This window comes from Caretta caretta, chromosome 2, assembly GCF_965140235.1.
Source record: "Caretta caretta isolate rCarCar2 chromosome 2, rCarCar1.hap1, whole genome shotgun sequence".
In the NCBI taxonomy this organism is placed as follows: Eukaryota; Metazoa; Chordata; order Testudines; family Cheloniidae; genus Caretta; species Caretta caretta.
The window spans coordinates 74349229-74362045 of record NC_134207.1 but is presented as its reverse complement, the minus strand read 5'-3'; the positions used below and the strand labels follow the sequence as shown (position 1 = coordinate 74362045).

General features: G+C 40.7%; 1 protein-coding gene across 3 annotated transcripts in view; it reads right to left on the bottom strand.

The window, feature by feature from the left end:
* The window catches only part of PRKDC (protein kinase, DNA-activated, catalytic subunit), a 162302-nt gene that overhangs the window by 82120 nt on the left and 67365 nt on the right, over positions 1-12817 (bottom strand). For 2 of the 3 annotated variants that reach the window (XM_048840604.2, XM_048840606.2), the window contains exons 38-44: positions 10864-10968; positions 9100-9267; positions 8092-8219; positions 5313-5520; positions 1908-2086; positions 944-1112; positions 37-102 (exon numbers count right to left, since the gene is read on the bottom strand). In XM_048840604.2, the coding sequence (XP_048696561.2) occupies positions 37-102; positions 944-1112; positions 1908-2086; positions 5313-5520; positions 8092-8219; positions 9100-9267; positions 10864-10968 (1023 nt within the window). The remainder of the gene's footprint in view (positions 1-36; positions 103-943; positions 1113-1907; positions 2087-5312; positions 5521-8091; positions 8220-9099; positions 9268-10863; positions 10969-12817) is intronic. The other variant, XM_048840605.2, reaches the window with a different exon arrangement.

Below are 12817 nucleotides of genomic sequence, written 5' to 3'. Positions count from 1 at the left end.
CACTGTATTACAACAAAACACAGAACTATGACTCACCTCAACTTCAACAGGGAACAAATACTGGTGCTCCAGATCTAGCAAGTTTTCAAATATAAACAAGTTCTGTGAACCAAAGCATATTTGGAAATTTAAAAATTAACTTACTGTAAACAATAGCTGGGGCACCAGCAATATTTTATTCAAAAGACAGTCTATTTCAAATTACCATACAAAATAAGGGACAGTCCGTTCCATTACACTCATTTATGAGAAATTACCATTATGCAGACATCTAAGAACAAGTTAAGTGACTAGTTACTTTAAAAGAGTACACAAAGCCCTGTAACATTCTCTTATTCAATAATATTTCAAAATGTTGGAGGGCTTTTGTAATATTTAAGCACTTTCCATAACTAAATAGTGATTGAGATAGAGTAGAGAGGTTGAATGTACTGTTACTGCATCCCCACTCAACCATATGAAAAACCTCCATCAGTGATTCAATTGCCGTGCAGGATCAAAGGAAGCCACCTACATAGAATCATAGGACTGGAGGGGATCTCAAGAGATCTTCTAGTTCAATCTCCTGCACTCAAAGCAGGACTAAGTATTATCTAGACTAGACAGGTGTTTGTCTAACCTGCTCTTAAAAACCTCCAGTGATGGAGATTCCACATCATCCCTAGACAATTTGTTCCAGTGCTTACCTATCATGACAGTTAGGAAGTTTTCCTAATGTCCAACCTAAACTTCCCTTGCTGCAATTCAAGCCCATTGCTTCTTGTCCAATCCTCAGAGACTAACAAGAACAATTTTTCAATCTCATCAGTTTCTTACATAACAATTTGCATTATATAGGTTCAATTCTTGGGTTCAAAGTGCAAGCTTTCAGTTAGTGTCCAAAATAAACTGTACGGACCCTGCAGACCTTTGACATGACAGTAGCCTCCTCATTAAATCTCACCTTTTCTGGTTTTTCTATGAAAAGAAAACCTTGGTAGAATTTACTTTCAGTGAAGACACAACTGGTGACAGCAATGGCACAGTTATATGCAGCACAATGGTACTGTCTCCTCTTCTCCAACAGCAGACTCTCACCAGCCATGTTTTCTGTAAATGCATCATAGCATGACCTTAGAACAAAACAGACCAGAAAATAGCGTCAAATTTTTTTTTAGAAGGCCACATAGAATCCAATCCACAGGCCAATGAAATCAACAGAAAGACTTTCATAGGCTTTGCATCCGTGTCATAGCACAGCCTACTGATGCATCATCTCAATGCACCATGTCAAATATTAATTTGCCTTTAAGTCTTCTCATAGAAATATTTTATTAAAATTGACTCAGCAGCACTACTGAAGCCAAACATTAGCTGGTATTTCTATAGTGATAGCAGTGCTAGGGATCTAATACTTTAAAATGTTCTCTGTCTGATTTCAACTTGTCAGAGACAAGCTCTCAACCCACATAGGAGACTTTTCTCTGATCTAGGAAATTATGTGCAAACAGGCCAGGCTGGCTACATTATAGATCAGCAAAATTATACAAAAGATCTAGAATCTCTCAGTGATAAGCGACAGTAAAAGATAAGGAAATCCACTGAGTCATTTTAAAAGATGCAGAGTCTCACACTTTTCATTAAAAACAAACCAAACAAAACTCCCAACCGTCACAAACACACCCATGAAAAAAGTGGTACCTACTCTGACAGAAAAGTACTCCAGTTTCTATATTTGGACATCCTCACATCCAGGCATAAATTCAATTCAACACCTTATACTGTGGTTTAAACCAAAACTCAGGTTTTCAAATTAAATTTTTCCTTGGATATGAACTTTTGGTTTAAACTGAATATTTATAAAAAAATATCTGGCACTCAGACAAATGGGTAGCAAACAAGTTTATGAAACAATGAGAAAGCCTTACTTTATTAGTGCCTTGGTAAGTTCATTTCCTTCTACATTTGTGGATCCCTGGTAAGCTTGGTTAATTCTAGAATCCTTGGAGTAAATATCGTCTTTTGAGAGACGGGAGTACATCACTTCCAGAATCTTATAATACCCCATTTTCTTGGTGACTTGTGTATCAAAAGCAGATTCATTTGACTAAAAACAAAACATGTACAGAGGAAAAGATCACCTAGCCTTTGTCCTTGCAATGTATCTCCAAAAGCTACTCAGTAGAAACTAGAGTAAACTCGCTTTCCATATCCTAAAACTAAAATTCCATATCAAAAGTCTCACTGTATGATGGTAAAAATAAACATCCAGCCACTAACTACTTTTCATGAGAATAAAATTAAATTGTAAATTTAAAAATTGACATTTTATGAGTGAATCTTAAATATTTCTTTGAAGATTCCATAACCATATTTATAGAGTGCATGAAATATTAAACAATTATCATCCAAAACATAGCTCTAAGGTTTTGAAAAAAATGCAGTACCAGTACACAGTAGTGAAGGAACAAAAATGCAGAAATAGAAGATTAGGAAACAGAAGAACTAGGTTCTATTTCATTTGTACCACAGATATCTCATACAACCCTGGACAAGTCACAACCTCCGTGCCCATATCCCCATCTGTAAAATGGGGAGAACAGTACTTCCTTACCTGACAGGGGTGTTGGGAGTCTTACTTAAAGATTTGTAAAGCACTCAGATCTTTGGTTGAAATATATTACGTAAGTACAAACATTATTTAAAATATTTATCAGACAATATGTCTAGGATATTAATCATCATTAGTGCTCAAAACCCCACAGCTTTAGATTTTATGGCAATCCCACTGCAGCAAAAAGAAAACCCTGAAATATAACCTGCATCTGTAGCTTTTTATATCAGAGAGAAGACAGCCCATAGCCTAGGATTATAACAGGATTAAAAGAGAACTGGATCAATTAATTGAGGCTAAGTCCATTAATGACTATTAGCCAGGATGGGTATGGAATGGTGTCCGTAGCCCTGGTCTACACTACGACTTTACGACTAGGTCGAATTTAGCAGCCTTAAATCAATGTAAACCTGCACCCGTCCACACGATGAAGCCCTTTATTTCGACTTAAAGAGCTCTTAAAATCAATTTCCTTACTCCACCCCTGAAAAGTGGATTAGCGCTTAAATCGGTCTTGCCGGCTCGAATTTGGGGTACCGTGGACACAATTCAACGGTACTGGCCTCCGGGAGCTATTCCAGAGTGCTCCATTGTGACTGCTCTGGACAGCACTCTCAACTCAGATGCACAATTGTTTGCCATTGCTCTGACGCAGGGAGGGGCAACTGACGACACGGCTTACAGAGTTGGCTTCAGGGAGCTAAAATCAACAAAGGGGGTGGCTTTACATCAAGGAGTATTTCAGGCAGGACTTCACGGAGGGTTCCAATAAGAAATGGTGCACCTAAGTTATTGTTCTTATTGGAACAAGGAGGTTAGTCTGGCCTCTGATTGATACATGGCTAGATTTACCTCGCTGCACCTTCCCTGTGAGTGACTACAGTGTGACCTAGAGGAATGAGTCCCCTAGATAGGGGAGGGGGTGAAGCAAATGAGTACAATACAAATCTGGTCTATTTCTTGTTTTGATCCACTCCATCTATCTTTTACATCTTTGGCTGGCAGCAGACGGTACAGAAGGACTGCATGCCATCCACATCTCATGGCTGCCCGGCAGAAGATGATGCAATATGACTGCTAGCCATCCTCATCTCTTGCCTGCCCGGCAGAAGATGGTACAATACGACTGCTAGCCATCCTCATCTCTTGCTAGCAATCCATATCGCCTGCCTGCTCACCATAAGACAGTTCAATAGGACTGACTGCAGGACTAAAGAGAATGACCTGGTTAAGTCACTCCAAATTTAGTCCCTGCGCCCATGTCTGTCCAGGCGCTCCCGGCCGACGTGGCCAGGAGCACCTCGGACATGAAGATGACGGTGCTGTCATATCACACCGTCTGCTGCCACAAGGCAATGGGTTACTGCTACCGTGTAGCAATGCAGTACCGCGTCTGCCAGCACCCAGGAGACATACGGTGACGGTTACCTGAGCGGGCTCCATGCTTGCCGTGGTATGGCGTCTGCACAGGTAACTCAGGAAAAAAGGCGCGAAACGATTGTCTGCCCTTGCTTTCACGGAGGGGAGGGAAGGAACGGGGGCCTGACGATAGTAACCCAGAACCACCCGCGACAATGTTTTAGCCCCATCAGGCATTGGGATCTCAACCCAGAATTCCAATGGGCAGCGGAGACTGCAGGAACTGTGAGATAGCCACCCACAGTGCAACGCTCCAGAAGTCGACTCTAGCCTTGGTACTGTGGAAGCACTCCGCCGAGTTAATGCACTTAATGCACTTAGAGCATTTTCTGTGGAGACACACACACTCGAATATATAAAACCGATTTCTAAAAAAACGACTTCTATAAATTCGACCTAATTCCGTAGTATAGACATACCCCTAGTCTCTGTTTGTCAGATGGTGGAGATGGATGGCAGGAGAGAGATCACTTGATCATTACCTGTTAGGTTCACTCCCTCTGGGGCACCTGGCATTGGCCACTGTCGGTAGACAGGATATTGGGCTGGATGGACCTTTGGTTTGACCCAGTATGGCCGTTCTTATAGAAATACAGGCTTAGAACTCTGTTTTTTCATATTGCAATGATCTTTTATATTTATGTATTTAATTTTTTAAAATAGAACAGTGATAGGAGAATATAAAATAGAAGCCAGAGGTGAAATCCTGTCTGCAAAGAAGTCAATGGGAGTTTCCCCCGAGGATGGTCAGCACTTTGATATTTTGAAATAAAAACAGTAAGGATTTTTAATTGTAACAAAATATATATATTACTGACCACAGGAAGTACTAACATTTTTCTAATAGTCAAAATAAGACTTGGCGCCATCACCATCATTTCATGTTAATATGCAAGTTTATATAATTTAAGAGTACAGTAAAACAATATATCTTCTAGACAGACGCACACACCCCAGTTAAGGTTAGGACAGGATTTTGCCTTTGACAGGACCTTAAGCCTCTCTGGATATACACAGATGGCATTTCTTCTCTTTTCATAAGCAACATATAAGTTAATATATATTAACTTCACAGTAATAACATGTTCAGGCCAGATCCAACACACATTCAAGTCAATGGAAAGACTCCCAGTGACATTAAGATGTTAATTTGTGCTCTATAATGTACTCAAAATTGGAAAAAATTATCTTTATTTGAATGTTGTATTTATAGTTAAGAAAATATAATCTGTAACATATCATGGAACAATACTGGCATTTTAGAGGATTTCTTACAACCTTAAAGAAAAATGAAGCTCACCTTTGTAAATCTGGTTTTCAGTGTATCCATGGCTTCTAATACAATCTTGCTAAAGAATTCTTTCAGTGCATCCAAGCTGCAGTGCAACAAGAGGGTGAGGAAAGAGCGATCCACGAAGGCTTGTCGAGTGGCATTTGAAAGAAGGGCTTCGCTCTGGAACATTTTGTGCACGGTGTCTAACAGCACAACTTGTTTTTCACAGCTACTCCTAAGCAGGATGAGAATTTTAGGTGAACCACTCCTTTACCAAATTTCCATTTAAATTTTCAACTCCACATTTACTTTTTGATTCTCTTGAGCAGTCATATCAATTTGGGTTGTCATCTCAGCGGATCTCACATGGTAAGCAAGGTCATCAGCACTGGGGTAGAAGATCTACAATACCCAGGTGTTGCAGGAAGCAGTTTTTGTCATTTGGTAAGTGGCATTCTGCTCTTTGGCTACATCTACACTGCATGTCACTGTTGGCAGCATGTAGGGTACACGTAGCTATATTCCTCATTAAAAAGGCTGCGTCCACACTGCGGTGTGTAGCTACATGCGTCAATGAAAGGCTCTGGCAGGGTGAGAAAACAGGAAAAGGCTTCAGCACCTTCCCATTGCCTCACCCTGCCCAGAATCTATCCCTGTGGTGGACAAAGGCTGGAAAAATAGCACTGCAGATTGGGGAAGCTCTGCTTTGGCTGTAGAGAGAGTCACAGAGTATATACCCAGGTACATACCAGGTACATCCAAGCCTGTCTTTAATTGCCTAAGCAGTGCCTCACTATCTACACCGCTATTTGTACCCACACTGTGTGGGGGGAGGAAGGGGAGCTGTGTATGTACTCTATATGACACCATAAGAAGTGTGGAGTGTAGGTGTACTTTTTGAGTCTTCGTTAATCCAGCAACACAGCATGCCATTTGAAGGCATTGGGTTAGTGGAGGTGCTATCTGATGGTTTATAAATGAGAGGTCCAACTCTAGACCAATTGTGGTCATGAAACATTCTACAGCACTCTACAGAACAGTATTAGGCCCAGCATCTTAGCTCATTTTCAAGATTGGATAATTACGTTCTGTCTACATGATCCCCCCCGTATTGTCAATATATGCCATGCTTTTCTTCACTTCCTATGAAACAATAGCGCAGTGCTGCTGTGTGCTGTTAAATGGAGGCCATATTTCACCCCAAAAGACAGCTGCATTTCAGTGGTAGATGACAATTCTTGTCCACATGTAATTTTTCAAGTGTTTTGAGAGCTTTCAGGACAAAGACCATTAAATAAATTCAAAATAGTACTTGCACACATGAGCACTTGAAACACCAAACCATTAAAACCCTATATCTAGGAAACCAATACCCAATAGCCTAGATATAAGAAGCTTGTTACATAGAAACATAGAAGATTGGGGTTGAAAGAGACCTCAGGAGGTCATCTAGTCCAACCCCCCAAAGCAGGACCAACCCCAACTAAATCATCCCAAACAGGGCTTTGTCAAGCCGGGTCTTAAAAACCTCTAAGGATGGAGATTCCACCGCAATATACAATTCTTAGAAATATTTAACAGGATTTATATTCTCCTGTCCAGTTTTGCTTAATTTTCACAAGCAGCCTGCAAGTAAGCAATGGCATTAGCATCAATCACAAGTGTAAAGAGGGCTAAAATACTGGAGTCTGATCCCTGGGAATGAGGGTTAGCTGCCCAAACATACTTTGGTGACCTAACTATGCAAAAGCACAGTATCAGATTTTTCAAGATACGCATAGCTATCAGTATTGAACATCTAGGTGTTTAGAATCTGGTTCTCTGTGTATATTAAAAACTCAATTGTATCTTTAATAATGTGTACAGAACATCACCTAGAAATGTAGTAATAAGCAAATAGCAAATAAAAAATAAAATCGAGGCCATTCAGGCACCCACCAAATCGTTCACAAAGACAGAAACTAGAACTCTTTGAAAAGGACAGCTTTTCAAGAGTCAGCTGGGTTGTAGCCATGCTTCGTTCAGTCTCTTGCTTTCTGGACAACTGAAGAGACATACTTGATCTCCAAAGAGGAAGGAAAAGAGAAGGACTGGATTACTGCTCAGCATCTACTGGCATGGTAAATTTGGGCTTGTCAGTGATGTAGTTTTGCCACATATTGGCTGTTATCCTGGATAATTACATAAAACTAAACATACAAAACTGAAATCTGGACATAAATGAAGACTTCAAGTCAGGAAACCTTAATGCTCTCAATGAGGATATAATCTTAAAACACACTTTTCTGAATACCATTTTTTTTTGTAAATGATTCTGTCTTACTGTCCTGGTAATATTCATTCCCATAAATGTGCACAAAGTAATTATTAGTTGTCTTCATGGTAGTTACTTATGGAAAAGGTTAACTCCATTAAATATACAATTGGAAGATCAACTGAACATCCCCGGGTGCATGTTTTCCAAGATTATTATCTTGATTTGAATTTTTTTTTTTTTTTTTGAAGAGACTGAGCTGTCAAGGCTTTGCAAACTTCTCCAGACACATGAAGTGTCATCTGGAAATCAGAACCACATTTACTTGTTTTTTACGGGAAATATTGGTCAAAATGTTTTGGGAGAATTTCAGGAGGAGATGGTATTGCTCAAGAGAGATCAGGAAGAAACTGACAAGTTTCTTCAAAAGTACAGCTGGAAATATAATGCTCATAACCATAACGATCTGCATAACAGGACTTGATTACTGTCGAGCACCTATTGTCAAGGTAAAGCTTCACAGAAAAACAAAAAATGACAGCCCAAGCTCACCTTCTGGAAATTCTTTTGAAACTGGTTTGAAACAAGTGCTCCATAAAGTGTCTGTGGTCCCTACAGAGGATTTCTGTCATCAATTGTAACAACATTGGACTCTGAGATAATTCTAGTGCATCTAGAAACTGGAAAAAAGAATACAAGAGTTGCCCATACTGGATCAAACCAATGGTCCGTCGGATCTGGTATCCTATCATGCTGCTGGACCATGCTCAAGAGAATATTTTTATTTCATACACTTTCATTTGCCAGGAAAGAGAATCTTCCACACACACAAAAAATAAATCACCAGATATAAAGAAAGCCTCTTCCTTTGAGGAGTAGGGGGATGTGGCTGCTGTCAGAGAGCCCTCTTAATTCAAGAGAATTCTGTATGTTTCCTGCACTTTGGGGTTGGGCCATGGATGGAACTACTACACTGGGGACAGCAATTTGCTCCACTTTATGGATAGATGGACAAAATGCTCACTACCATGTGTGGAAGAACTCTGAAAAGAGACTGTGCCCCTCCATTGATCCTTTCCGCACTGCACCTCCCCTATAAAAGGATGTGGTTCAACAGTCACAGTCTAGACCATGGAGAATACAATTTAGCTCTGCCCTAACACAGACACAACATATTCTTAAAGAAAATCTGATAAATGTATTACCTTAAATATGACTTTTCTTCAGATTGAATTACCATACACCCTTATCCTTTAAATTTAAGCCTTACTCCTGAGAGTCATCCCACAGAGGTCAATAGGACTACTTGTATGAATAAGGATTGTTCACAAGGGTAAAGGTCTGCAGAACTGGACCTTGTATTTATATTCCTAATTTCTGATGCTTGGAATCATCAACTACCAGAAATAAATTAAGATAAACTGGTGAACTACATTAGGATTTAGAGGAAACAATCCTGTCATCTCAAAGATGACAAACATACTGATAAATTACATGGTTTCTGCATAGAAATTCACTTATGTTTTTAATTATACACTTTAAACATACGCAAGTACTGACCTTCTTAGTGCAGTCCACATAGTTATTGTACCTCAAGGTTCCCTTGGGAAACTCATCAGACTTCATGGGGAAATTGAAAGCCACAAGTTGGTCAAGAGCATCCTTAAGCTCACTAAGCCTTTCTCCAGTCAGATTAGTGAAGAATGGAAGAATAATCACTGCTTGGCTCTGAAGTAAATAGAGGTTATTTCAAATTAGAAAAACTTTTTCATCCTCCAGCTATGTATCAGATTGAAAAAACTACAAGTTACTCCTCAGTAGCAGAGTTAGATAAGTGCAGAGCTCAGGTGGTTGGTAATTAGTTAATATGTAGCCTTCCATCTTTTAAGCTGCTGGTCCAAAATCAAGCCCTGGTCAGAAATGACCAAAAATTATCCTCCAATGGATATTTCATGGTTGATGTACACAACGAATAAGTCTCAGTCCATTTTCTACTTAACAAGTGTCTACTAGCACAGAAAAACACCACTACTAATGCACTAACTGACACCCTTCTTGGTAGCTACAGCAAAAAGTCCAAGTTCAATTGAATATGAACAAACAGGCAATCACCAGAGTAGTCTGCCTAATTCATGGCAGACTCACATTAGCAGGGCAGTAAGCTATGTTCCTTCTAAGCTGCGCAGCTGGCAGGTGCACAGCTACGGGGGCCTGGAGAGGGGAAAGTTGGGGCATGCAGAGCTGCTGGCGGGGAGAGGTGCCTCTCCCCCGGAGCTGCCGCCGGCGGTGAGAGAGGGCTGGGGGAACTCCTCTTTCCCCACTGCAGCTCTGGGGCAACCTGCACCCCAAATCCCTCATCCCCAGCCCACCCCCCACGCTCGAGCCCTCACCCCTGCACCCCAACCTCTGCTCCAGCCCTGAGACCCCTCCCGCACCCTGAACCTCTCAGCCCCACCCCAGAGCCCTCACCCCCAGCCAAAGTGCTCAACCCCCTCTGCCCCATTCTGCACCCCAAACTCCTCATCCCCGGCCCCACCCCAGACCCCTGACCCCCACACCCCAACCTTCTGCCCCAGCCCTGAGCCCCCTCCCACACTCCGAACTCCTCAGCCCCACCACACACCACTTCCATATTGGTGCACATAACAAAATTCATTCCGCGCATGGATGTAAAAAATTAGAGGGAACATTGGCAGTAACCATACTGACAGGTTTCAGAGTAACAGCCGTGTTAGTCTGTATTCGCAAAAAGTAACCATACTGTGTTTCTTCTGTAGGCAGAGAACTTCAGTTGTCAGGGCTCTCAGTCCAGCATCTTTTGTACCCCATACTAACACAGTGTGGTTCTTTGTCCCCACTTTAGTGTCTAGACTACATATAGAAGTTTATGAGTTTGGTATTTAGCTCAAGCAATAGGAATCTAATGCTTCTATATACAAAGGTCCCAGGTTCAATCCCTACAGATAGTGCTCAAAAGTGAAATGACATCCCTGATCAAGCTATATTCCTCTTACGTTTTTAAGTGAGTTTATAACTACATCTATATCTCCATATTATTGACTTTTCCTAAAACTACATGATCAAAAAGAGAAGGAAAAAGAAGGAAGATTGAGAAAAATGTAAAAATAAAAAAATAAAAATGACATTAACTTGTGATTTTTAGCTTGCTGATCTATGGGAGGGTAAGAAAGAAAAGGAAATTTGTTACATTATTATGAAAAGCAAGAGAAAGGTACCCTTAGTGACGTAACCCAATTAAAACTGGTTTTTAATCCATGAGTAGAGCTAGCATTCAAACTCGGGGGAAAACAAAATACAACTTACCTTTAGATTTAGACCTAAATTGCAATCAGTAAGTAGGCTGGTATATGTACTAAAAACAGCAGAGAAAGCCTCATGATTTGTATTAAAAGACACTGAGGAGTCAATCTGGAGAGAGAAAAAACAATTAAAACATATAAAAATATTTAATATATAAAAAGAATCTCTGTGTTAAACACAGTTTCCATGATTTTTGTTCAGAGTTTCATAATTCATCAGTCATTTCTGGAATTTATTTCAGCAGACATGCATATGATGAGGGTTTAGGTTTTACATGTGTTCTTAGCATGGATCTAAAAGTTCCCATCCATCACAATGTTGGGAATCACATGTTGTGACCTTTTCTGGCCAATGAAAAACAGTATTAAGCTCCTTCCCAAAGCTAGATCTCCTATGATTACTGCACTATTACCAGCTAAGCCATTAGGATAATCCACTTCGTATATTTTCAAACACACCTTCCAGTAATAAACCTCAAGCCACAGAATGAATATAAAGAAAAGAATAGGGGAGGTCATTCTGATTCTTTTCCTAGATATTTTGCATGGGTTTACAAGTTGTCAAAAAAGCTCTGTCTTCAAGATGTGAGCTGAGGAAGAATGTCTCAAATAAGTGAGGGAATGGAGAGGCAAAGAAGTTGAAGTTCTTCCAAACAGAATAGTTTTCTGAAATGATTTGGTCTGGGGACAACCACTCCAAAAACAACTGTCTGGCTGCCAACGAGACAGGCAGTACCTCATCAGAGGTTGCTTGCTTCCCAAAGATGACTCCTTCCATTGGCAACTCTGGTTATGAAGGAGATGGGGAGCTATAACATCAGACACAGGAGTAAAAATGGGAAGGTGAAATCAAAAGTTCTGTCTGCCAAAACCTTTTTTAAAAAAAAAAAAACCTTTGTATTCATTATTCAGAGAACACTGAAATTCTCCAACTAGCAATAAAAGTAAAAACAAAACAACTAAAATAAACCTTCAAAATCTAATACTGCCACTTTTCCAAGATGCAGCATGCTCTTACAGATTGCTGTTAAAGTGGCTTTAACTTTACCAAACACAATATATACCTGTAAAAGCGGCAAAGAGTCCTGTGGCACCTTATAGACTAACAGACGTATTGGAGCATGAGCTTTCGTGGGTGAATACCCATTTCGTCAGATGCATGTAGTGGAAATTTCCAGAGGAAGGTATAAATATGCAAGCAAGAAACAGGCTAGGGATACTGAGGTTAGTTCAATCAGGGGGGATGAGACCCTCTTCTAGCAGTTGAGGTGTGAACACCAAGGGAGGAGAACTGCTTTTGTAGTTGGCGAGCCGTTCACAGTCTTTGTTTAATCCTGAGCTGATAGTGTCAAATTTGCAAATGAACTGAAGCTCAGCAGTTTCTCTTTGAAGTCTGGTCCTGAAGTTTTTTTGCTGCAGGATGGCTACCTTTAAATCTGCTATTGTGTGTCCAGGAAGATTGAAGTGTTCTCCTACAGGTTTTTGTATATTGCCATTCCTAATATCTGATTTGTGTCCATTTATCCTTTTACGTAGGGACTGTCCAGTTTGGCCGATGTACATCGCAGAGGGACATTGCTGGCACACGATGGTGTATATTCCATTGGTGGATGTGCAGGTGAATGAACCGGTGATGGTGTGGCTGATCTGGTTAGGACCTGTAATGGTGTCGCTGGTGTAGATATGTGGGCAGAGTTGGCACCGAGGTTTGTTGCCTGGATTGGTTCCTGAGTTAGAGTTACTATGGTGCGGTGTGTAGTTGCTGGTGAGAATACGCTTCACGTTGGCAGGCTGTCTGTGGGCAAGGACTGGCCTACCTCCCAAGGCCTGTGAAAGTGAGGGACTGTTGTCCAGGATGGGTTGTAGATCACTGATGATGGTTTTCGGTATAGGGTGGTGTTAACGTGACCGTCACTTATTTGCACCATGGTGTCTAGGAAGTGGACCTCCCGTGTAGA